General features: G+C 35.2%; 2 protein-coding genes across 2 annotated transcripts in view; one reads left to right on the plus strand and one right to left on the minus strand.

Annotated features, from left to right (window-relative positions):
* The window catches only part of LOC135838809 (protein timeless homolog), a 400,385-nt gene that overhangs the window by 231,666 nt on the left and 140,804 nt on the right, over nucleotides 1-27,915 (plus strand). The gene's annotated exons all lie outside the window — the stretch shown is intronic.
* LOC135838794 (leucine-rich repeats and immunoglobulin-like domains protein 3) overlaps nucleotides 1,352-27,915 on the minus strand; it is a 66,918-nt gene continuing 40,354 nt past the window's right edge. Inside the window, exon 2 of the mRNA XM_065354552.1 lies at nucleotides 1,352-18,783. Coding sequence (XP_065210624.1) covers nucleotides 15,542-18,634 — 3,093 coding nt within the window. The 5' untranslated portion in view covers nucleotides 18,635-18,783 and the 3' untranslated portion in view covers nucleotides 1,352-15,541. The remainder of the gene's footprint in view (nucleotides 18,784-27,915) is intronic.

Here is a 27,915-nt window from a genome sequence, read left to right on the forward strand (position 1 = left end):
TGAGGAAAGTGATGGGCTGTATTCAATCATACATTTAAAACATGGACCCAAATTTTAAAAATTGGCATGCTCTTTTTTTATACTTACTCATTCACTTTTATAATTTTATGTCTTATGATTTTTGTATGAGATTTAATATTAATGATTTTATTTATTTTGATTTTTTGTTCCAGGTGAGTTCTGAATTTTCAATTTGAGAATAAGTACGAGTAAGTAAGTTATTTTTAACGATAAAATCCTTGTATAATTTCACCTTTATTTTGGTATATTATTCAGTTCTCGTTTCATCTTTTTGTCTCGAAAAGAGTGCTTTGTTTACCTATTTACAGAATATGCACCAAGATTACATTGTTTTTCTTCCAAAAAGTGTCTATAGGTGATGGATGAAGCAGCTTCTTGAGATGGTTCGGCTCAGTTTTCAGCGATACGTGCATCATGCAATTTTTGGGAACACCATTTTTTTTTACCCATACTTACACGATACTGGACTTCGCAGAATAGAGGGAGGTGGGGTGAGGAATTTTGCGACCAATATTTTTCTTAAATTATAAATTTGTGAACAAAAATTTCCTCAATGTTTAATATTTTTGTCCTCTAAAATTCGTATAAAATTGAGCATTTGTCAATTTTTTAGTCAAAATTATTGACGGAAAGTTTCATTATTCCCTTTGTTTCACCCCTTCCCATACACCCTCATGATTAAAATTTCAGAATTTCAGCTTCCTGTAAATCAATGCTTCGACTTTTGGCAAATTTTTAAGATAATAAAATTCATATTTTAAAACAAAAATGGCCAAATTCCTGCCGAGTGTTGATTTCTAAAAAATCAAATTTTATAAGGAATTCCAAAGAAAAGATCAATACCTCGCTGAAAGGTCTAGATATTGGCTCGAAACTTTGAAATTTGGTGTTTAAAGTCCAATTAAGTTAGGTAGTTATGTAAAAAAAGTTTTCATAGGTTTCATTACAAACGTAAAATCAAAATATATATCGACTTGGATTTCTGAAATTTTTTTGCTGGGTTTTTGGGGCATGCTTTAATTGGTAACCAATTTGATAACTTTTATTGAAATCATAACTAGCCTCACTGAGGGGTTCCCAATTCCCATGTATGGAATTTTTTGAAGATACAATTCTATCATTTTAATCATTGGGATTGCATTTGGTGAATTTCTTCGGCTCCTAAAAATGTTGGCAAGTGGTTCAACCTGAAGTTTGCTCTCAGACACGCGTATTTTCAATCCAATGAACATTCAACTCATCAAATACAATCCTCATCAAACAAACCCATCGATTGTTCTCCTTTCCAAGGCCAATCCGAACCCAAAGTACAAAAAAAACACAACACCAGTTTGTAAAAATTAGCGATTTATTGTACACGAAACATTTTTTTTTACAATACGTTTTATTTTGTGGTACACAACGCTAACATGGAATAATAAAATTGACGTTGGCAAAAAAAAAAGTCCAAACGAAACGAAAACGAAACGAAAACGAAAAAAAAACGAAGAAGAAATACACGAAAGTCGTAAATTAATTACATCGAGTAATTAAAATGGCTGGTTTTAATTTACTTGGCTGGAAAGAGTTGAAATTTATATATAATTTTAGGTTTTTTGAAGTAGGGTTAAAATTCTCTACCAGTCGAGTTTTTATTTTAATTAATTTTCGAGGATTTTTGAGGAAAAATAAAAGAAGAAACTTTCAAACATGAAAATATAGTAACTGCCGTTGCCGCCAACTTTTAACAGATGAAAGAAACACAGCAGAGGGGAAGGGGGGGAGAGAGAAATAGATGGGAATTTTACATTTCTTCGTACACAGCACACAGATACTTATACATATTTATATACGCGAATGAGAGGGCTTTTTTTAGTGTATTTTTCAACACAACAACTTTGTTGTTGTTGTTACTATGTTACTCTTTCTGCTACTGCTGCTGCCAATATGCTAAAGTAAACTGAAAAACGATTTTTTCATAATTAATATTTATACGGCGGAGCGGGGCGCGAGGCTGTGTGGCGAAAAATACCACGATTGTATAAAAACACGAGGGGGAAAAATAACATAGGTACTAAAAATGCAGGAAGACAATATAAAAGTCTCGTCGAGTTGTGAAACTTTGTTGTGTAAATGGGCGAAAATGTTAACAGAATCGTACGTCGTCGTCGTAAATTTTTAGACGAAAAATCTCGTTCTCGTATACGAAATACGAAACCGTCCAGTCTACAAATTCGTATATAGAACGCGAATTAAATACTTGGAAATGGTCGATTAGAGAAAATTTTAACGCTTTAACGAGCCTTTGCCTCGGAGAGAAAGAGAGAGAGAGAATCGTGTAGAGCGTTACGAAGAGAAGAAAACTTTTATCGAAAGGTACCTTTATATATAAGACTGGAGCAAAAAAGGCATCCAGCTTGGCTTTTTTCTACAGTCTCGGCCGAGTTGAGATTACAAAAAGCTACGTAAGAAGTTCGGGTATAGACTGCAGATTATTATACGAGGGTGCAGCCGGCGCAGCTTTATTTTTAAGACTACAAAATGGTTCAACGTGACGTCGAATATTATTAAAGAAACAAGACGACGATGGCGTCGCAATTGACGCAATTACCAACAAACTGCAAGATGCGTTTCTCCCTCTGTCGTCTCGTCTCATCGCGTCGTCTTGGCCACATAAAAGAAATAGCCAAATACGAGAGCAGATTTTAAAAGCTTGCCGGAGAATCTACCGATGATAATTGGATTAAACAGTCGCACCTGCTTGTAATGAAATGAAAGAATAGACTCGGTCGCGCACATTCAACGAGCCGAGAATGTGGCGAAAGTACAAACAATTTAGTTTTTCTGCTGCGAATACGAGTAGAGAATACCTGCGAGCGAAAAGGCGCGACATTTTAAACAGCTTGTTAGCTTCGTTAAGTTGAGCTTTTTTCTTATACTCAGCATCGACCGAATGCACACGAATGAATTATACATGGTTTGGCTGCCTGCTCGCTACCCTTAGAATACTACTCTCTGTTATATTCTTTTTATTCGACGAAGGTATTTTTCAGTTTACTTTTTGCACACGTTGACTTATATATATTTTACACGAGACGAGAAGCTATATAAAGACGTACATTTTAGGGTGATGAGGGGGAAAAATGGGAGAAAAATTTAACAAAATTATTCTAAAATCACATTACCATAGAGCCAAGTACACGTACGAAGTTACATAAATATATTTACACATAAATACAACAAAATTTTTTCTCACGTATAATTATACAATACAATAATTTATAAATAACAAAAAAAAAAAAAGGTATACTTGGTAAAGAATACAAATATTATTGCTCAGACCTATTCGTACTTGGATTTTTTATAGAATATGGCCGCAATTCGCATACCTATCTACGAGTAAATAGGAATTTAAAAAGTCTTGTTATCCATTTGATGTCTTACACAAGGTACCCTGTTGGACGCCATTTCCTTTGACTGGGCTTTTATCGCGTTTTAAATTTTGTAAAATTGATTGTCTTTAGCTTTTTATTCAATTTTTTTTTCCTCGAGTGTGTTTTCTCCTTTTACAATAATATAGTTATACATTAAGTAGTTTAATTCGATAAACGAACGTAAAAGAAAGAAAGAAAAAAAACAATAGAGAATTACAACGTGTACAAAATGCAATGAAAAAGTATTTTTTTATTTAATTAATTCGTCGACGTTAAAACAGCATCTCTGGATTTTGAGATATTAGGTTTTTTAATTGGATTACTATAATGAGAATTTTTTCCCCAGCTCCCTCGACGATATCGCGGTGTTTCTTTTTCTACGGGGAATTTTTCACGGTGATTGGGTATATATATTTTTTTAAATCAAACCTTCTTCTCTCTATTTTTCATGCAGGAGGAAAAAAAATGGCTTTTGTTGCGGCTCGTTACACGATTGTACGTACGATTTTTTCAATTGTTGAAGAATCGAAAGATATAAATACGGAGTTTTGATAATTTAAGTACCCATTTGAGATGACCTTGGGTTAAATGGACCGAAGCGTACGATTTTTCGACTACAATAGATTAGTCGATGTGGAAAATTTCGCGACGAATTTTTACAATTCTGTAAGGTATTGATGAATTTTTTCTCTCTTTATGTGTGCCAGAGAGTGTAGTCTTCTCATCATCGAGAGAGATGGATCGACTAGTAATGGTGAAAAACTAAAAAGAGAGAGACAGGATGTGGTGGGGGGAAAAATGACGTCTTCTTGAGATATTGAAATGTTAATATTTGTAGATTTGGTGGCTTTTTGTTGGCTCGTTTATGTACTCTTACAGTCGTCGTATTGATTTTTTCACCCCTTTTGTTTCGCGGCGATAGCGAGAAGTTTTTAGCTGAAATTGTAGCGGTTAATGCGAATATTAATTTTCATATGCGGTGAATGAGAAAGGCTCCTGGAGAACGAAGAGATGTTATATGGGTGTGTGTGATTTTACCTTAATTAAAAATACGGTTTTTTTTGCCAGTGTTCGAGGTGATGGAGAAGTATAGGGGGTGGGGGATGGCAGGATTTTGACCGGGAAATTTTTCGTTTGAGAGGGTATATTATACTTTTGTGTGTGGGCAGATGTTTGTCGAAAAGGTGAAATTTGAAAAAAAAAAATTATAATTTGAAAGCGGTACGAAATTTTTAATTTCATGTTTTTATTCATTAGGTAGATACGTACCGGAGTGAAACGAAAGTAATTATTATAGAAATTTTTCTCGAGATACTTACAGGTAAATAATAATTACTTTTGGTTGTGAAAAAAACACGAATAAAATGACACTTTGTAGTGTGGAATTTTTTTTGGAACGTTGACTTTGACAGTTGACAAGAAATTTTATAATTTTTTTAAAATTTTTTTCAAGTTGTCTGATACTGAAATTTCTTATGCATCAAAACCATCTAAAAGTGACTTTTGGAACGATTCATGATTTATTAATTTGAAGAGTGATATTCCAAAACTCGCTTTGTCCATTTTCACAACTTTTCAGGAGAGAGGAAAAACAGTTTCCCTTTAAACGGGTAAATTGGCTTTTTAGGCGAGTTTAGCACTTTATTTGGGTAGATTTATGATGTAGGAGTGTAGGTATATATTTCATCCACTAAATACTGCTGAAAAAAATTTCAATAAAAATGGACAAAGCGCGTTTTGGAACATTATTTTTTTTAAATTTTTAGTGAATTGGCTATTTAGGTGACTTTAACATCTCATTTTGGTAGGTTGATGATGTAGGAATGTGAATTAATACTTCATCTACCCGGTACCACTGAAAACCCAACTTTGATAAAAATGGACAAAGCGAGTTTTGGAATATCACTCTTCATTTCTTTAAGGGGTGATTTTCTGTAAATTAAAAAAAAATTATTCGTTAAAAATTTTCAGGTAATTCAACAGCAGTGAAAATGGGGTATTTTTTTTCAAAACACATATTAAGTATAGGTAGAATGACGATTACGTTTCTTTTGAGAAATAATTCAGTTTTTCATGATTTTGTCAATTTTGGTGACGGTTTTAAACTCGAATTTCTCAAATCTTAGATTGTAAATTTTCTTCTTCGAGTAAACTGGAAGGGAAATTGAAAATTTTTATAGGAACCTTTTTTTGATGAATAATTATTGCAACGGAAAACGAATAAAATTCATGCGATTAATATTCAAAGATTTAATGGTTTTTTGGGCTTAAATTTATGTTATTATGTTTTTTTTTTTTTTTTTTTCAAATCAACTTTTTAATGATAAATAAATAGTTTTTACGATTTTATCCATCCAGGAAACCATTTTTTTTTCAATTTTTAGGCTCATTGTGAGGATTAAAAGGCTTGTATCATGAAATTTAATTAAGTTGAAATTCGAAAGCCACGATATTGAAAACATAACAATCGACGGTGCTATGATTTTCAATTATTGTTGTTTTTTTCACAATTTCACCAAAATTGAGTTCCTGCAGATCTTTGCGTTCCCCTTTTTTGTACTATTTTTAGCTGGAGGGTTTTTTTAATGCCAAAGTTGTCTAAAATTTCTGATGTTATTTTGTTGCAAAACTGCCCAACGTTCCTGATTTTTTTGCTAAAACTTCAAAAAGTTTTGCTGTTGTCAAAATAACTGCTTTTAAATCCTCATTGTGAATCAAACTGCGAAAAATCATTTTTCAGCTTAACTGTCAAAAACTATTCTGGTGTTAACATTGCTAAAAATAAAATCTTTTTATTAATTTTTTTTATGCAGAACTGCTGAAATTTCCAAAATTGAATTTTTTTGGTAAAACTGTTGGGAAATTATGCTTTTTTGCCAAATCCATCAGAAAATCTTGCATTTTTGCCAGAACTTTCTCAAAATCCTTTTTTTTTTACCAAAACTGCCAAAAAATCTGTATTTTTGCCAAAAATATCAAAAATCCTGCGTTTTGTCACACCTACTTTAAGGATGCCTGCTTTTTTGCCAAAACTTGCTAAAATCTTGCTTTTTTCCAAAACTGCCAAGAAGTCTCGCATTTTGCCAATACTGCCAAAAAATAATTGCTTTTTGCCAAAACTGCCAAGAAATCTTACTGTCTGCCAAAACTGCCAAAAATCTTCATTTTTGCCAAAATTTCCAAAAAATCTCGCTTTTTGCAAAAAATGCCAAAAGCTCTTGCATTTTTGCCAAAACTTCCTAACAATCCTGTTTTTTGCCAAAACTGCCAAAAAATTCTGTATTTTTGCCAAAAATGCAAAATTTCTGCATTTTGTCACATTAATCTGCTCCTGCCAATGCTGCCAAAAAATTTGCTTTTTATTGCCAAAACTGTCAAAAAATCTTGAATTTTTGCCAAAACTCCCTAACAATCCTGTTTTTTCGCCATAACTGCCAAAAAATCTGTATTTTTGCCAAAAATGTCAAAAATCCTGCGTTTTGTCACAATTACTCTAAAGATGCCTGCTTTTTTGATAAAACTACCAAAACTCCTGCTTCTGCTAATACTGCCAAAAAATTGCCTCTTGTCAAAACTGCCAAAAAATCTCGCTTTTTGCCAGAACTGCCAAAAAATCTCGCTTTTCGCCAATACTACCAAAAAATTGCTTTTAACCAAAACTGCCAAGATCTTGCTTTTTGCCAATACTGCCAAAAAAATTTGCTTCTTGCCAATACTGCCCAAAAATCTTGCATTTTTGCCAAAACTCCCTAACAATCCTGTTTTTTTCGCCAAAACTGCCAAAAAAAATCTGTATTTTTGTCAAAAATGTCAAAAATCCTGCGTTTTGACACATTTACCCCAAAGATGCCTGATTTTTTGATAAAACTACCAAAAATTCTGCTTCTGCCAATACTGCCAAAAAATTGCTTTTTGCCAAAACTGCCAAAAATCTTGCTTTTTGCCAAAACCGTCAAAAAATCTCGCTTTTTGCCAAAACTGCCAAAGAAATCTTGCTCTTTGCCAAAATTGCCGAAATGTTTTTTTGTCAAAACCACAAAAAAAAGTGAGTTTTTGGTAAAATTATCAAAATATCCGGCTTTTGCCAGCACTGTTGAAAATCATGTTTTTGTCAAAATTACAAAGTATAACTTTTTTTAAAGAAAACTGCCAAAAATTTACAAAACCGTCAAGAAATCCTGTTCTTTTGCCGAAACCATCTGCGTTTTTGGCAAAATAATATAAAAATCTTTATTCCCCTGCCAAAATTTCTAAAAAATCCTGCTTCGGCCCAAACTACTCTTCCTTCAAATTTGTCGAAAAATCCTGTTTTTTGAGCCCAAATTATCAAAACATTCTGCTGTTCGCCAAAACTACCGAGAAATCCTAGTTCGGCCTTCCAGAATAAAGAAAGTGTTCTTTCAGTCTTTTTTGATCTTGAAAAGGCATTTGATAAAGCCTGGCGTTATAAAATTCTCCAAAAATTACATTCCATTGGAATTAGAGGACATTTGGCTTACTTTATTCAGAATTTCTTAACAAACCGTACTTTTAGAGTGAGAGTTGACAATACATACTCAGAGTTTTTTGAAATTGAAAATGGAGTCCCCTAAGGTTCAGTTCTTAGCACAGTCTTATTTATACTTTTGATTGATGACATTTCCAATGTTGTTTCTAGACCCATTTCTCTGAGAATCTTTGCTGATGATATAAACATTTCCTTTCGTTCAAATAATATTCAACTAGCTCTTCAAGTAATCCAAGAAACCCTTGAAAAAATTGAATCATGGGCAGATTCAAATGGTCTAACCTTCTCTGAGTCAAAAACCCACTGTATACTTTTCACCAAAAAAAATAAGATTCCTCCAGATCTCATCCTCAACTTCAAAGGACACTCTTTAGAATTCAAAACCACAACTAAATTTCTTGGCTTAACTTTTGATAGAAAACTAAATTGGACTCCTCATTTTCTAAAAGTAAAATCAGATATCATGAAACGCCTAAATCTGTTGAAAATAATCAAAAACACCAAGTATAAACCATCTCGCAAACTCCTACTTCACTTGTATAAATCTCTAATTCGCAGTAAAATTGAGTATGGAAGCCCATGTTTTGCAAATATCTCAAATAAAACTTCAAATATCCTAAAAACAATTCAAAATTCAGCCCTAAGGATCTGTTTAGGAGCCCTCTATTCCTCTCCAATAGATAGCCTATATTGTGAAGCAGCAGAATTACCCCCAGATTTCAGAAGAACTCTCATAACAAACAAATTCATCTCAAATGCATCCACCAACCCTTTCCACCCACTCCAAAACTCAATTAACCCACCCAACCCCCAACATTTTGATCATATAGAAGGACCCATTTCTAATTTCATCACAATGTTGAATGATCTTCAAATCAATCCCAAAACTCTCATCCAAAAACCAATATTATACCCCCCTTGGCTTCTAAAACCTCCTCAAGTCAACCTACAGCTTATTAACTACCCAAAAAATAGCCACTCTCCATTAGTAATAAAACAGAACTATCTTGAACTTTTATCAGAATACAAAAAATTCAATCTTTGCTTTACAGATGGATCAAAAATACCAACACTTCACACAGGATATGCATACTCTATAAATGATAGAATTTCAAATTTTAAAATCCATAACTGTTCTTCAATCTACACTGCCGAACTCACAGCTATTTTCCACTGTCTCTGTGACATACTCGCTTATGAATCAGAAAATAAGTCCTTCTTAATTCAAAGTGATTCCCTCAGCTCACTAACTGCTATCCAAAATCTTTTTTCCGATCACCTTCTAATTCAAAATATTCATAAAACTCTATTTGACTTACAAAATTCAAACTTCTTCATACAGTTTATGTATGTACCCAGCCACGTTGGAATCTTAGGAAATGAAATTGTAGATATTAATGCAAAATCTGCCACCATCCTTTCTCCCCTTATATTTATCACAGCTGACGACCTCAAATCTATCTTCACCCAAAGCACACTTAAGAAATGGCAAAACTTTTGGTCCCTCCAAACCACAAACAAGCTCTTTCAACATAAAAAATTAGTCCATCCTTGGAAAAACCTCTCCCACTTAAACAGACTCGAAGAAATCATTATAACCAGACTGAGAATTGGCCACACAAAAATCACACATAATCACCTCTATGAAAAGGCCCCAAAACCCACATGTCAGTTCTGCCTCTCAGAACTTATATCTGTCCAACACTTACTATTTCAATGTCCCTCCTTACATCAGCACAGACTATCCCTACAAATAGATGAAAGATCCCTATTCATACCAGACGACCCTTCCGAAATTAAAAAATTCTTAGACCTAATTAAAAAACTTGACCTTACCAACTTGATTTAAATCTCATACGACGGGTGTAATAATCAAGTAATTACAAACACCCAAAAAAAAAAAAAAAAAAAAAAAAAAAAAAGTTGTCAGAAAATTCTGTTTTTCGCTGAAACTGTCAAAAAATCCTGCTATTGTCAAAATTACTAAAACCAAGTCTATTGCATTTTTGTGGGAGGAGGGAAAGGGGTGCAGAGCGAATAAGGACGATTTTTCAATATTATGAGAGTGGCGCACGTTTTTCAAATTTTTTGTAAGCAATTTTTTTTGGTGGTTTTATTTTTTTTTGCAATTGGAAAATTTATTTCAACTAGTTTAAATTGTGTGCTCGTCAGTCATTCCAATTAAAATGTTTATGATTGAAAATATTTTTTTGTGTATGAGACACGTTGATATCAGTCCAAAATTTTTGTTCCAAACAACCAGACGAGGTAATATTTTATCAAAGTGTTTTAACTTTTCGTCGCAATTTCGGAACTTTTCCTGTCAATATATGTTAATAGGATGGAATAAAATATCATAAACTGTTTGATAGATATAACACGACCCGAAGAGTTGGATGAAACAATTTTTCCCATAAGAGTAAACCGATAGATATACGTATAAAAATAACAACGTATCGTGGCTCTCCGGGCCAAACAAAGTGAAGAAAAAGAGGAAAGAAAATACCTAGTCGTATATACGAGCTTCGGAACGCGAGAACGAAAAGTAAAAAAAAAAAAAAAAGTAAAATCCCAACATCAACAAGGAAAACGTTGATTTGAGCGCGAATTTGCGAACTGAGCAAAAATTTAACCAACTCATTAAAAACATTTTCAAGGATTTAAAACAACTCCTGCGTGCTTTATACAGCGCTTAAGAGGATTCGACGAAAAGTAAAGAGAAAAAAGAGATACACTGAGAGCGAGATGGGGCGAGGGAGAAAAAAAAGGATGAACTGCGAAAGAAGTACGTAGCTTATACGCAGTTTGCTTTTTTTTTTCTTCTTAGATAAAAATAGTAACTCGAATGTCGAGCGATGTTATTCGCCTTATGTAAGTATCGCGTATGTAGTATTTTGCGAGCATTAAAAATACAACACAGGGAAGCGGATGTAAAGGTCGCGATATTAACGTGATTTAAAAAAATAATTTTCTCAGCCATTACGTGACGTCGTTTTGTAAAACTATTATGTTGTAGTAATTAGCGAGAAAATTGTGGTCATTGATCTAATGTGTTTTGTTCGTGCCAGTAGACCATACCCTCCTTGTCTAGGTTCTACACCCCTGCTTTAAAGTATCTATGTATCGGTTGAAAAAGTGTACGAGAAACAGAGAAGGGTTTAATGTGTGTAAACATAAGCGCTGGCACGACACATAGCTCGTCTTTTGTAAATAATAGAAAAAGGTGGAATTTCGAAAGGAACGTGTTCTGCGAAACGACAGCACTAATTTTTTTGCTTACTCGGATCCATTTTTAAGCTACTTTTTACACGTACCTATATGTAGAGCGTAGGTAGAGGTAGGTACTACGTACCCCTCTTTCGAGCTATGTGGACTATACAATATACCACGAGTTCATAAACATAGCACACATAGCACAGTTACGAGTATATACAGGACAGACGTGGAGAATATGAAGCTACCGGGCGTTTAATTATTCAAACCCTACGTGTTTACCGAGCAAAGAAAACTGATGTCAGTATTAATTAAAGGGATAGGATTTTACGACTAGCATTGAATTTAGTTAATATTTTATATTTTTTTTACGCGTCACGAGAGTTATACTAAAATGGCCCGCTCGTTTTAACCTTTTTTTTTTTTTCATCTTCATTTTTTTCCCTCTCTCGCTATGTATAGTGTACGTACAATTCGGGTATATATTTTTCTACGTATACCGTGTACACGTATGTGAAAAATATCACAACTAAATCTCTTCTGCGATGTACGTAAAATATTTGGTCGACTGTGTACGCGAATGCGAAATACGAGTGGTATATAACTGGGCACATCATTGAAAAATTTTCAAATGACATTCGGGCTTTACGTGCTCCATTTTCACGTACGATTCTGGAAAATGGAGCAGAGTAGACCTTACTTGTTACGTCAACGTAAATAACGAACCGCAAATGTGCCATAGGGGTTGGTAAACATGCAGCAGCTCACTGTGTCGAGCCGAATACGAGGTTTTTTTCCTCGCTGAGAAAGGTTTGCTGGTGTTTTTTTTTTTGAATCGATAGATAAAATCTGAAATGGTGATAAATGTAGACTATGGTATGGAATTTTTTTGAAAATGTAATTTATACAGGATTGTCGTACAAGACGAAATTGCCAATAAGATTCATTATTTTTCAATAGGTATACCGGCTAACGTTAAATATTACCGTTTTTATGTTTAAAATTATCATAAATTATAGGTATGCATCGAGGGAGTTGTATTTCCTGTTCGGTTTCTTTTTCTTTTTTCTTTTCTTTTGGTATAGATTTTAGAGTAGGTACAGGTGTAGAATTTTTTAAAATTTATGTTCGAGTGTGTTTTTTCTTATTGAATTTTGAACGAATTTGCCCTTTGGTATTGTTTTAATGTGAACTTCATTCGCGTGAAATCTATTTGACTGGTTGGTTTTTCAAGTATAACCAATTTCGTGGATTTTTTACGTACGAATCAATGATATTAATAAACAAAAATTCATTGAATAAGTATAAAAAAGTATGGAATTATTTGTTTCATATATTAATTTTATTGGAAATTACAAAATTTTATAGTAACGAATGATTTGGGTCTGCTTTTCAATTTATTGAAATGAATGAATCACTTCTGAATCACATTCTGATTGCTTGAAGAATGTTTCAAGACGAACAATTTTCATCTTCTAGCAAATGAATCATTGAAACTTTATCACAAAGGAGTGAATCGTTCACGGATGATGCGTTTGGTTGTAGAATAATTCATAAGAATGATTTAGTGAACCCATGAATAATTTGCAAAGTTTTGCGATGAATCGATTCATTCGTGAACGATTCAGTGACCAAACGAATCGTTCGCGAACGACTTGTAGAGCGTACAAATTCATAGATACCAAACATCTAAAGAGCTCGTCAGTTTTTCGAGATAAATTTCATGATGGTTCAAATCGTTCACGAACGGTCAGGTGACTGAACGAATCATTCGCGAACGACTTGTCTAATGAACAAAACAATTCCCGAGCAACGGAAGAGCTGAATGCATCATTCACGAGCAATTTTATGACAGACTGAATTATTCACAAGCTTGACGATTCAATGATCAAATGAATCATTCGCGAACGACTCTCCGATCGAACAAATCCATTCCAAACATATGTAAAAAGAGCCAAGAAAATTTTATTACTGATCAAATCATTCAAAAACGACATGTCATCTGGTGAACAGAATCATTTCAGCTATCGAAAGAGCTTGCTAGTAAGTTTGATTGAAGACAATTTTATGATGATTCAAACCGTTCCCAAACGATTCAGTGAACGAACGAATCATTCTAGAATAACTCGTCAAATGAAAAAATCCTTACTAAATGCGAAAGAGCTCGATCGATCTCAAAAAGAGCTTGATGATGGATCGAATCATTCAAGAATGATTCAGTGATTAATCGAATCATTCGCGAACGGTATGTGTGGCAAAAAAAAGTGAAAAATCATTTCGAAGTAAATCATTTGAGAACAATTTTATGATGGCTTGAATCATTCGTGAACAATTCAATGACCGAACGAATCGTTCGCGAACGACTCATCAAGTGACTTAATTCATTCTAAACATCGAAGCAGCTTGATAAAAATTCGAGAATAATTCCATTACGGATCGAATCATTCGCGAACGATTCAGTGATCAAACGAATCATTCGTGAACGACTCGTCGGGAGAACAAATTCATCCAAACATCCAATGAGCTCGATAAACATTCAAGAAAAATTTCATCAAGGATCAAATCATTCGCGAACGAGTCAATGATCAAACGAATCACTCGCGAACGACTTGTCAGAAGAACAAATTCATTCCAAACATCGAATGAGCTGGGTCCATCATTCTAGAATAATTTCATTCATCATCGATCGAATCATTCGCGAACGATTCGTCAGAAGAACAAAAAGAATAATTTCATCATGGATTGAATCATTCACGAACAACACTCCTGGCGGTAAAAAAAACATTCCAAAAATCATGTGAAAAGCTGGACAAAACATTCTAGAAAGATTTCGTAACGGATCAAATCATTCATAAACGATTCAGTAATCGGATGAATCATTCGCGAACGACTTGTCAAGTTGAGAAACTCATTCCAAACACCTAAAAAGCCCAATAAATCATCCTGGATGATGGCAAAAACTGCTCACAAACGATTCAGTGACCGAATGAATCATTCGCGAACGACTCGTCCAATGAACAAATTTATTTCAAGTACCGAAGGAGCTCGATCATTTATCCCAGGAAAATTTTATAATGGATCGACTCATTCACGAACGGGTGACCTAATGAATCGTTCGCGAACGACTTGTCTAGTGAATGAAGCTGTTCCCGAATATCCAAAGAGATCAATAAATCAATTAAAAACAATCTAAGAATGGCTCAAACCGTTCGCGAACGGTTCAGTGACCGAACGAATCATTCGCGAACGACTCAACAAGTCAACAAATCCATCTCAAGCATCGAGAGAGCTCAATAAATTATTCAAAAATAATTTTGTGATGGTTTGAATCATTCGCGAACGACTCAATGATGAACAAATCGTTCGCGAAAGACTCGTCTAGTGAATGAAACTGTTTTCGAATTTCCAAAGAGATCAGTTTATATATAAGGCGCGTATTTATATCAATGAAAAACAATTTCAGGATGGCTCAAACCGTTCATGAACGATTCAGTGACCGAACGAATCATTCGCGAACGACTCGTCAAGTCAACAAATCCATCTCAAACATCGAGAGAGCTCAAAGCTCAACAAATAATTCAAAAACAGTTTTGTGATTGATTGAATCATTCGCGAACGACTCAATGATGAACAAATCGTTCGCGAACGACTTGTCTAGCGATCTAAATAATTTCTAAAACATGAAAATAGCCAATAATGAATAAATCATTCAAGAACAATAATTCTATGATGAATCGACGAATTATTCACGAAAGACTGGGAACCAATGTGAATCATTTGCGAACGACTTGCCCAATGAACGAAGTAATTTCAGACATCGAGATAGCATAATGAATCATTTTAGCAGAATTAGTGACCGAATGGATCATTTTGGGTCATTCGCGAACGGTTATCAAATGATTGGAATTATGTCACAATATTATGCTTCAATATTTTTTGGAGTATGGGTTTGATTCGTTCACTCTGAAATGAATGAAATAAAAATGATCAAACATTGCTCATTTTTGATTACAAGATTCTTAAAAAATTAATTCATTAACACGAATAGGTAGTTTTTGAATTGATTAATTTTAATTTCACATTAATCCCTCGAAGCGATTCATCCATTCCATTTTTCAAATCCATATTCCAAACATCATTTCAAAATGGAAACAAAAAATTTTACGAACTACACTTTGAAATTTCTCTCGAATTTGTGGCGACGAAAAATATCGGTATCAAAATACGATCCGCGTAGGCCTAATAAGAAAAAAAGATAGGTACGATGGAATAAAAAAAAAAAAAACGAGAAAATACCAAAACGAAACAATAAAACGAGACGGAAAATAAAAAGTAAAGAAACTGGAAACGAAAACGAACGTAGTAGGTACATTTGAGAATCACTCGACTATTCTAATGGTATTTCGGTTTCGACGAAAGCCGATATACTGCTTATTTCTATACTTCTTTGACATTCGTTATCGAATTGCGACATTTTATAGCGTTTCCTTCGCCATCGATATTTTTGCACGTACGGCGGAGCGATAAGGGATACGAAAATGACGAGTAGAAAGCACGTTATAGCGGAGAAAATTACCAAACCGGGATGCGTGTATTGGATATCAGCTTCTTGCTGCGCTTTGATCGAACGTTCGGCTAGATCGGCATCGTTGGCAGAATCATTTTGACCTGGAAACCAGTCGAAGAATGCGGGGTAGTCGATGCTAGTTTGATTCCAGATTAATGGCTCGTGATGACCTTTGGTCGTCGAATTCGTCGAAGCGTGCGAATGGTTTTTATACGTGCCGATGGCGACGCCGGTCACCGTGCTGGAAAATGGAATTAGAGTTGAGGTGGTTTTTTGCAGATTGTGTTGAGGGTGATGGGTATGGTGAGTCGTGGCTGTCGTTGTTGAAGGTGGTGAAACGACTAACGAGGTCGTCTCGACGCTGGTTTTCGGCGACAAAGATGACGACGACGACGATGGAGTAAGGCTGTAATTTCGAACGATTGCTGATGCGACGGTGGTCATGTCGACTGGGTAGCTTAGCTGGGCCTCGGTGGGCAGCGAAGGTTCGGTGGTATTATTTAAAAAGGTAACGTTCGTGGTGGCCGGCTCGAATCGCGTGTTGGGCGTAGAGGGCGAGGCGATGACAGGGAGACTCGTTGTTATTCCGGTGACGGCTACCGAGGCGGATGGTAACTTAATTTCTATTGTTGGTAAAACGACGCTGGTCGATAGCCGGCTGCTGCTGTTGGTTTGATTAGTGGCGTTTTGCTTGCTAAATTGAGCTATATGAAGCGATCTCGTGTTGAGTTTTTTACGCGTAGACTGCTGCACGTGATAGCGAGCCGCCACCTCGGCCGGATACGTAGATGGCGGGCTTCTCGTCTCGACTTCAGACTGGTGCGAAGGCGAGGGCCAACCTAACGAGCTATTATCCAAGTAATTTGGCCGAGGAGGCGTTGTTAAAACGCTATCGGACGGAAGGAAGCGGACTGCCGACGTTGACTTCGAGGGCGGTTTCGACGTACGCGTTTGGTTAATATTACTCCAAAATTGCTCACTAGGTACTCTATGAAGGGCGAAATTCCTGTAATCACAGCACCGTTCGCTTGGCCCATTAAAGGTCAACGTAGAAGGCCTGGCAAGTCGAACTTTCAACTCGTAATTCGTCCTATTCACGTACATCTCGCGATAGTAGTAATCTCGCGAACCGAACCAGCTCGAAGAACAGTTCACCGGATTACCTCGCAATCGAACCAGTCTCAGACGTGGAAGATAGTTTTGTATTTGACCCGGTATCGAGCTCAGATTCGTATAACTAAAGTCCAGAATCTCCAACTGTTTCACAGTCGCCAGCAGAGGCAAATCGGCTAGAAACGAACGTACCAACGATGAACTTCTAGTTAAATTCAACGTTCGTAGGTTTCTCATCTCAGAAGTGGGAAAATAACGTACGTCGGTCACGTTGATACTTATTTGCTTTATATCTGTGGCCACCAGCACTTTCAGACTATTTAGACCTTCCCAAGCATCTGTGCTGAGCTTCAGAATAGGATTATTCGAGATATCCAAAGTTTGAAGGCTACGTAAAGGTAGCATCGAACCTGGTTCGATACTCTCGATGGAGTTCGACTCCAGATACAACTCTCGAAGTTTCACCAATCCATTAAAACTGCCTTTCTCCAGACAACTTATACTGTTATGGTCTAGTCTCAGTGTGAGTAAGGAAGATGGTAACGATGGCGGGATCTTCTTCAATCGATTATAATTCAGTTCCAATATCGTCAAGAATTCCATATTCGAAAATACCTGCGTCTCGACTGATTCGATTTCATTCGATGTTAACGACAGCACTCTGAGATGAGGGAAATTCTCCAGATTTCCCAACTGGACGGCGTTCAATTTATTTCGCGATAGGTCTAAATATCTTATCGAGGTTGTCAACGTGGTTGGGAATTTACTCATGCGCAGATCATTGATCCTCAATGTCTGTAAACGACTCCCTAGCACGAGTAAGAACTCTAGGTTACGTTTACAAGCGTATTCGCATAATTTACGGTTCTCTGCGACCGAGAACTCGACCAGGTTATTGAGATTTTGAAGGATTTCCGGCGTAAGTCGTAATAGATTGTTTTTCGATAGCTCTAAAATCTGCAAGTTCTTCAGGTTCTCGAATACTCCTTTTTTGATAGTCGATAAATTATTATCTCGTAGGTTCAGTTCGATTAGTTTGGTATTCTTGGAAAAAGTGCCAGGTTCGAGATCGAGGATCTTGTTGCATTCGAGTATAAGCGATTCTAAATTAGGCAGGTGTTCGATTACAGTGTAGGTAATCCCATTGATCAGATTTATACTCAGGTCGAGCCTTCTAAGCGTTTTCGAACGAATTATCACATCGGTTAAATTCTCGATTTCATTTCGAGTCAAATCCAGCTCATCCAAACACTCCGGTAAGCTGATATTGGACGGTAATTCGAATATATTATTCGAACACAAATACAGTTTACGTACCCTAGGCAACAGCAAATGCTCGAATTTCAGCAACCTATTATGCGACATATCTAAAAAGTCCAGCGTCACACTCTCGTTCAGCTTCACAGATGCTAAAGATCGTACTTTATTCGATCCCATATCCAAATTCCTCAATCGACCGAATTCTCGTAAATCAATCTCAGTTAAGTTATTGTCTCTTAGATCTAGATCGCTGATGTTTCTCAATCTAGCTACCTGGTGTAGAATACTGGGGCTGTTGAACTGTATCGTTAAAGTGGTTCCTAAAGCTGACTCGTATAAATGATCGATGATTGCGGCGATCGTGCTAACATCGGTGCAGTTTGTAATGACCATTGTATCGTTCTGATCTAAGATGATTTCGTAGCTCTCCATGTGATCGTCTCGACGTTGGCATATGAATATTGGATTATTGATGTAATAACCATTCGTTAGTACCGTGAACAGGATGATTTTTAGGATGATCAGATTTGCTGGTACCATAATTTGCAACGTCGTGTCAGATGCACATAGTACCTACGTGGTGATTTGAAAGTACGAGTAGAGCTCGGTTTTCAACGTTGAGCGATTCTTGTTGTAGTTGGTGTCCGTGATGGTTGTATGGTTCATTGTGCCCCAGGATCACAAGCTACCTGTAACAGAAAATAAATTGAAGGTTGGGTTAGAACAGGAAATAATCGTATTGAAGTAGAGTCACATATTCTTAAAAACAAGCAGTTCTCTATTATTTCTGTTCTAAATTATGTATTACAATTTAATGATGATTTCTGAGTTTTGAATTTATATTTAGAAATTTTTTACTCGTGGTTTGCGAACGATTCGCAGAATAAATGTCGAACTGATTTCAATCATTTTGAGGATTTGATACACACTGGAAAAAAAGGGTGTAGAGGGGTAAAAGGGAATATTGAGTTATACTCGTAACTAGTGCTTGGTTTATGTAAAACTCCCGAGTTGGCAATCTTAGACTATATTGTATTTTTCACCTCACTTCCTCATACACTTCAAATGAATTACTCTGGAAGGAGGGGGGAGAGGGCATCGCCCAGATTGACTAGAAGAGCTGAAATTCTCCTCAATGAATTTTCCACTCAAAGTCAAATGTCAAACAATCTCCTGCTCTAAATCGAAGTATGTATTATCTTCCCATCACTTTTTTGGGAGGGGGAGGGGGGTTAAAAATTTATTCCACACACATTTGATAAGTTGGATCGAGAATTCGCGAGATATTAGCCAAAAACAATGTTGACGGGCTCAAATATACCCACAATTGAACGATATGGGGGGTGAGGGGCGCTCACTGAAGATAGTGAAACCTCTTACATTCGTTTTCAGGACTTCGAATTGAGCCTCTATCTCAAAAATCACCAAAATAAGCTCACCCCTCACTTCTTCATTTATCAAAGCTAATTTTTTTCTGTATCATTGGAGAAGTCGAAAGAATTGCCTACTCAGTTTGCCGTAAATACGAGTCGAGAGGATGTTAATAAAATTGCCTAACCAGTTCGCCGTAAATACGATGTGACTTCAGATTTCTTTTCAGGTTAATATGCGTTATTTTTTGTGCTTTTTGGGGACGTTGAGGTAAAGCAAAAAGTGAACACTGCTCCTTTGGCTATGTGCCTTTGTATTTTCGTTTTTCCCAATTTCAATGGGGGGGGGGGGGGTGAACGTGAAGCTCGTGATTTGAAAATTGCTTTGCGTCGAGTTCTTTATAATATTTTCAGGATTAAAATCTTCGCCTTATTTTATCCTCTCCCCTTCCTTCAAGGTACGAAACCCCAAAAAATGCCAATTTAATGAAAATTGACTCCCCCCAAACTGCAATTTCGTTTTCACCAAGACAAATAATTTTTGGCCTTATATATTTTCATTTAGCTTGAAATTTGAAAAAAATGAGTTTTCCCGTTAAAAACGTTGGAGAAAACGATCCCAAGTTTACCCTTGAGTGGAGGGGAGAGGGGGCTCAAAATGTAGGTACAGCTTAAATTTGTTGTTTCAAGATACTCAACTTTAGATCAGTAAGAAATAAAACTGGCCAAAGTTGGAATAAATTTGTCTGTGTTTTTTTAAGAGCATCGAAAATGATTTTAAAAAATTTAAAGTTGAACTTTTTTCAAAAACAAAAGCCTAATTTTCAAATGTTCACCTAATCTGGGGCTCAAATTAAGCATTTGGAAACTAGGGTTGTGTTAGGTACGTAGATTTTTATACATTGCGTTGAATAGATCTAAATATCCTTCGTTCTAGGATTTTGTATTACACAAAAAAGCCCTTCCTCCACCCCCCCCAGAATTATGATAGAATTTTCAAAAAAAATGGAAAAATTTTGTAACGTATTGTTTGTAATGTTTTTGATAACGCTGATTTTGAATTTCAACTTACTTTTTGGATCCGAACCTCCCAAGCTTCACATTAGGCCCTTCAAATTGAAAAAAAATTTCAACAAAAAAATCAAAAATTCGCGCTATCTCTTGTTTGTAGGGTTCTTAAAGGTCCTGATTTCGAATTTTTGGTTACTTTTTTGTTACGAGTGCCCCAGACAACCCCCCCCCCACCCACCCACCTCTATGAGCCCTCAACTTGAAAAACCCGAAAAAAATTCCTGTGACCTACGGTTTGTTGAGTTTTTCAAAGTGCTGATTTCGAATTTTGTTTTTTTATACCAGCTCCCCCCCCTCCCAATACTTTCACAATGAGCGTCAAATTTTTTGAAAAAGTCAAAAAATCTACATTATGAACCTATGATTTGTTGGGTTTTTAGAAATGCTTATTTCGAATTTCATGTTTCTTTTTCAATTCGAGCCCTCTAGAGCCCCCCTTTCCACCAATGAACTACTAAATTTCAAACAATTTGTGTGACCTATGCTTTGTTAGGTTTTTGAAGGTTCTGACTTAAAATTTTCGTTCACTTTTTTGATGCGAGCTTTTCCAGAACCCTCGCCTGATAAGCCCCTAAACTCCAAAAAAAACCAAAAATACAAATTCTTTTACTTTATTGTTTACAGAATTTTTAGAGGTCCTAATTTCTAATTTTCAGTCACTATTTCGACACAAGCTCCGTATATAAAAACTCCTGAATTATTATTAAAAAAAAAAAAACGGAAATTTCGTGTGATTTTTGTTTAGTTGGGGTGTTTTTAGGGGTGCTAATTTTAAATTTCGCGTTGCTATTCTGATACAAACCTCAGTCTTACCCCCACAATGATCCCTTAAAATTTGAAAACATTGAAATATTCGCGTGACCGATTATTTTTTCGCTCTGTTGGTTTTTCATAGATGCTAACTTCGAAATTCATGTGATTTTTTTTGATAGAGCCCCCTGTACCCTTCACAAAGAACCTCCAAACAGAACAATCAAAAAGCCCTTGTGGCCCATGCTTTGTTGAGTCATGCCTTATGAATCTCACAATCAGCCCTAAATTTCAGAAAATTGAAGCATTTGTGTGACGAATATTTTGTAGGGTTTTGAAGTTATTAATTCAAAAAGAAAGTTGGTAAATTTTTGTGATCTGTATTTTGGTTTGTTGAGTTTCTGATTTCAAAACCTGGAATCAGAATAGAGGAGAGATCTTTCAAGAAAAAAAAAACGTTGCATTATCAAATCAAAAATTTTTTCATGATATTTTTTCGCCTTGGGAGAAATATTTTTATGACGAACAATTTTCATTCAAAGTTAATTGAAATATATTCCTTAATTTATATTTTTTGGCTTCTCAGACTACCCAATTTTTTGTATCTCTCGTTCAAAAAAAATTTCAGAAAAATTTCTTGGATTTGATTTTTTGACCATTTTCAACCTTCTAAGGATACCGTAGATGAAATAATTCAAAACAGTCGTGTCTGACTCGTTGTTCATCTGATCTAGCTGAAAGTTAAAATGGGCTGTTTCTCATTTCTTCATTTTCTTGAACCAAAGGACTAATAATTTGTGTTCAAACAACAAAAAAAGATCCTCATCAACCCGTCATTTATAAGAATGTTGTGAAAAATTTCTTCTCAAAAAGTGTTTCGATTTCAAAGTGCCTTGTTTTCAAATGAAGGAATCACCTTTGAACAAATAACTGATCTCCGCCACTTCTCTTCCAATTTGATTCGAAAACTCACAGCATCCCTTCTTCCCTTTTTTTTGAGTATATGTAAGGTGAGCGTAGGTGCATTAAAACACTGCTTTTTGATACACATCTCTTTGACACTTTCAAAAGTCAAGCTCCAAAAAAAAAAATCAGGCAATTGCTCCAAAAGCACACCAGATGTTGGAACTCTACTATATGCAGCATCATCCTCTTCATTGTTACGTGTAGGTACCTACTTTTCTTAGCAACAACAACGAACACTAATGTAACAGGTGATGATGAATTATTGGTGCACAACGAAGCATAAGGACTAATTTCAGTACTACATATAATGCTATCTTCATAACACGAGCTAACGCCTTTCGCTGCTGCAGATTCTAATCTTTCATTAGGCAGAAAAGTATACGTAATAAAGGTGAACTTGAACGAGCTTTTCAAGTCGAAAAAGATGTTAGGTCGAAAGGTACCGTGTACTGTGTATTACTGCTGTGTGGCAGTGCAGTATTTTATAATAAACGAATTTTCGGGCGGGTGCTCTCTCGTATCGCCGGCGAGTTTTTGTAACTTTGTAATATTTAATTAAACACGCGAGCAAAGTTGGCGGGAAATTTTACATTGTGTGTGCGAAAAGTACACCTGAACGTATATATATACCTATCGTCGCGTCGACGTACATTCGTATAGGTATACAATGTATGTTGTGGTGTATCCACAAAATCGATTCGACGAATCGTTTGTTTCGAAACATTGTGCTACAAAAGAATAGCTGATACCAAACTCGTGTTCGTATAGGAAATGGGAATTCACGTATGCGTTTTTCCCCCCTCAACCATCGTGCACTTGAAAAAAAGGGCGCACAACTTCGCATTACTCCGGCGAATCGTCGTTGCTGAAAGAAGAAATTTATGTTAATGAAGAAATTGAACGTAAAAATATTTCATACCGTAATGTTACGTAAAACATTCTCTGCTCGCAAAAACAGATTGAGCATAATTTGAAAAATTTATTCGTTTTTTTTTTCGCCGACTTTACGGCAAAGTTTCTCATTTAAATTTATAACGTTATTTTTGTTAAAACGAGAGGCAGTGTTTTTTCTCTTTTTTTCACCAACGTGTATTTCTACAAAAAGGATAGAGAAAAAGTATGTACTACTGCGTTTGTGAAATATCACCGCGCTCTTGCGTCGTAGTAAATATAAGTATTTGCGGGTATATACGAATGAGTCTACGAAAAAGGATGATTTAAAAAAAAAAAAAATATCGCCAGATTACTTAACAAAAGAAGAAAAGAAGTTCCATTAGAGTTTTGACCTTTTTTATTGTAAAACGAGTGACGCGACGTCGACGACGAACGCAGCGGAAGTGAATTTTTTCGCTACGTCAGCGTTTGAAAAATATTCGCGAGCCGAAAAGACATTTCCATCAACGGAGTTGTTTCAATTTTGTTTTTTTTTTGTCTTTCTTCCCTTTCGTCTTCTCCCCGAAATGTACAACTCATCGTATAGCGAGAGAGACTCGAGAAGAGAAGAATCTCCACTTTGGCGTGTCTTTAACTCTCGATCAAATATTAAATTTACGCGTCACATTATTGCTCCTCATCTTGCTGTACGAAGTACGCAGAAAAGGCTTTGTTATTTTTAAATGTAAATACGCGTCTTGCTCGTATCGAGCTGAGTCATGAGAATTCAGAGACGCGAGACGTGTACAATAAAACGATGAGTTGTGGAAAACGACTATAGAGGGAGGTGGTTTTTCCTATTTCAAAAAATGTGAATGTGAAAATCCAACGAGAAAATTATTTTTACTACGAACGAACGACCTGTACATATAGCGAAGTGCGACGTCGACGCGATCGAAAAGCCAGAATTTATTGGGACGATTTTTATGCAGCGATTATCAATAAGGAAGTGGCAACGCGAGATGGTTAACACGCGATCAGCTCTGTGCGAGCACGTGTGAGAAAAGCTAGTCTATATAGATACAGGGTGTTACGTAAATAATTTACCCCTTTTATCCGTGAGATAGGCATTTCGTTTTAAGCATCAGCGTACATTTTTGTCTATCTTTGGAATGGAAGGAGCAAATTCGTATTTTTTTTCCAAATTTTTTCTCATCAGTTTGAATTTTGCGTGACATAATGTTAGAAAATTGCAAAAGAACACAATATTGCGTAAAAACATAGAAATTGTTCATTTTTTGAAAAGAGGTTTTCCTTTTATTTGGGATTTTCTGTTAATGCGAATCCTATTTTTTGGAGATGGGGAAGGGGGAGGGAAGAAAGAGTTTATGAGGTTTGAAAATTTTCAAAATTGTACAAATTGTTCGTTCATTTTCCATTTGCTCATTTTTGAGACGAATGGCAAGTTTTTTCAAAGATGAGTTTTTTATTTCATGTGAGAGCTTTACTTACTGTGATTTTGGTTCTCATTTTTTTGGATGGGGATGGGGAGGGCAGGAGAGGAGAGGGAAGAAGTATAAAATATTTTTAGAACCACAAAATTTTGTTTATTCTCAAACACATTGAGAACTGTGAAATCAGGTTGATGATACGTATTTCAAACGGTTTTTTTTTCATCTGGAATTTTTTGTGAGTGGGGACGAGTTGAAAGTTTTCGAAAATTTTTCATTCGTGTTTGAAAGAAATAGATACTTTTTTATGAATTGGTAAAAGAGATTTTTTTTGTGGTTTCTGGTCATTTAAGTTATGAATTTAAGAAAAGGGGAGTCCAAGAATTTTTGAGAATTCGATGCCATCAATTGGCAACATTTAAAGTAATTTTTCTTCTAATTTTGATGAGGGAAGGACCTAATATATGTACATTCTTAAAAATTATAAGAATTGTTCATTTTGGGAAAGAATGAAGACTTTTTAAAATCAATTAGCAACATTCAAATTCATTTCATCTATTTTTTTGTTGTTTTAGTTTTTAGATTTCTTTTGTTGGTGGTGGGGGGGGGGGGATTAGAAGTTTCCAAGAATGACGAGGAATGTTCATTTTGAAAAATAATGCCAACTTTTTCCCTCAATTGGTGAGATTGAAACACATTATTTTTATTTGCGATTTTTCTGCAATAATTTCAGTATGGTGGGTTTTTTGGTGGATACGAGGGAAGGGGGCGATGGAAATTTTCAGGAACTACCAACATTTCCAATTTTCGAAAATAATGTCAAATTTTTTATTAATTGGTACCTAACGATCCAATAATTGTTTCCATCATTTGGTTTTAATTTCGAGTTTTTGTTTATTATTTGGGGGGAGGGGGTAGAGGGAGGGATTTAGGAATTATAAAGAGTTGCGAGAACAAAGTTTTCATCAATTATTGAGGTTCAAATTCATTTTATTTGGGATTTTTCTGTAAAAATTTCAGTATGAAGGTTTTTTTGGTGGTGATTTGGTGAGGGGGGGGGGTGTTAGATATTTTCAGGAATTACCAAAATTGTCGATTTTGGAAAATAATGCCACCTTTTTATTAATTGGTAACAATCCAATATTTTTTCCTGTCATTGGTTTCAATTTCGAGTTTTTGTTTCTTTTTTTTGGGGTGGGGGGAAGGGGGAGGGAGAAATTTAGAAATAATTATCAAAAATTGCGAGAATTGCTTATTTTGGAAAATAACGACCATTTTTCATCAAAATTGGTAATTCTCAAAATAATTCATTTTTGTATCTATTTTGAGTTTTTTTTTTTTTTTTTTTTTTTTTTATAAATTTCAGTTTTTAATTTTTCGAAGGAGAGAAAGAAGGGATCCAAAAAATTTTGAAATTAATTTTGAATTATGCATTTTTCAATCTTGGAGGAAGGTATTTGAAAATTTTGATGAAAAGTAGTGGAAAATTACTAAGTACGAAAAAGTACTTAGCAATATTCTCATTCGTCTGTGTTTTCTTTACTTAATCAAGTTTTGAATTTCCTCAGAGAGGGGTTGGGGAGAAGTTTGAGAATTTTTATGAATTACAAGAATTGTTTATTTTTGAAAATTATGGTATCCTTTTTTTTATCAATTGGTAATTTTTCCTTCTAGAATTTTAATTTTGGAGTTGGTTTTTGGGTGAGGGAGAGGGAGCGGGTGGTAATCGAGATATTTTCCCGAATTACTGAAATTATTCTTTTTTGAAGTGTAGTAAATGTGTGGAAACTTCTTCATCATTGGTAATAATTGTCAAAATGGGAGTACATATTATGTGATATTTTCTGTTATTTAGAATTTTTCCATATTAGTTTTGAATTTGTTGGTACAAAGGGGGGTATTAAAAATTGAGTTTGTGATTTGTATCATTTTTTTTTTTGCACTGAAGGGGAGAGGGGAGAATCGTCAAGAAAAAGCTTCAATATATTCATTTATATCGTATGTAGGTAAAGGTGGCTTGAAACTTAAAATGTGTGATTTTAATGACAAAAAATGTGCATTTTAAACGTCAGAGTGAAGTACAGTGTTGTGTTCTAATACAAAGTTTTTTTGTCTTGAGTAAACTTTTTGAAGGAATTTTTCAAAACACATGGTCTAAAGAAATCGAAAGTTAATTTTTTGCACAAAAATTTTGAAATAATCGTCTCAAATGCTATCTACTCATTTTTTTTAGACAACTTTCTACCTATTAGTCTCACGCAGTGCTCCCTTCATGTTGACTTGCGATCTATTTGGTTTCTATTAAAGCTAATTTCAAATTATGGCTCAATTTTCGATACTTTTCCCTCCTCTAATACTTCCTTAAATCCAAATTTGAAAGAAAAAATTGATAGAATGATAAATCATGTCTAGAATATGAATTTATACCTATGCACTTAAAATTCTAAAAATATGCATTTAAATTTTTAATGTGCATTTTAAATCCTAAAAACATGCATTAATATCAATGTAGGTGTTTTCTGAAAGTTTTTTTTTTTTTTTAAATTGTAGAACGATGTAGCAACACTGAAGAAAATCTCAATTCTGGAGCCATTTTCATAATTTTGTTACATTTCTTCTAAAAAGTGAAAGAAAGGAAATCTCCTCCACCTCACCCTACAAAAAAAAAAGAATAATTCCAAAAACGCAGTTAAGTGAAATAAATGTGTCAAAATATGCCATTCAAAGTAGACATTGATAAAAAATTATTAAAAAATTTGATTGCTTCCCCTCCCAAAAAAGTGATCTTAATTTTACATTTGCGTCCCCAAAAAACAACCAGGTGAACACTCTGATATCAGTGATATTTTTGTTATTGACATCCGGACTACGACTACTTACTCGAATTTACGAAACACCCTATGCATGTGTACACGTATATAGGAAAGTACACTCTACGCGTACGTTACGTACGTAGCACACGTACATATATCGTGATTTAGCTGCGAATATCTACGCCTTCGAGCCATACATCACGTAGACGCTTTCATCAACATTCCGCTGTCACTTTACTGTTGGATTCGATTTAATAAATCAAAATTCGCCATTCCGAAACGTCTCTTGTTCTCGCGTAACAAGCCACGCATTATATTAACGCAGCCAACTATCATGTAGTTCGCTGTAAATTGCCTAAATGAAGCGTTCCGTTGTTAACCAACCAATACTGCAGGACCCAGAATTTACCAAGTGAGTGTGTACCTTTTCCCCATCTACCCCAATGAAAAAAAAATATAGAGTCGAGGTTTTCTTTTTGGGCATTGGGGAATGGGAATGTGCAGCTATCGCATCGCACTGATGACGA

This window comes from Planococcus citri, chromosome 3 (genome assembly GCF_950023065.1).
Source record: "Planococcus citri chromosome 3, ihPlaCitr1.1, whole genome shotgun sequence".
NCBI lineage: Eukaryota > Metazoa > Arthropoda > Insecta > Hemiptera > Pseudococcidae > Planococcus > Planococcus citri.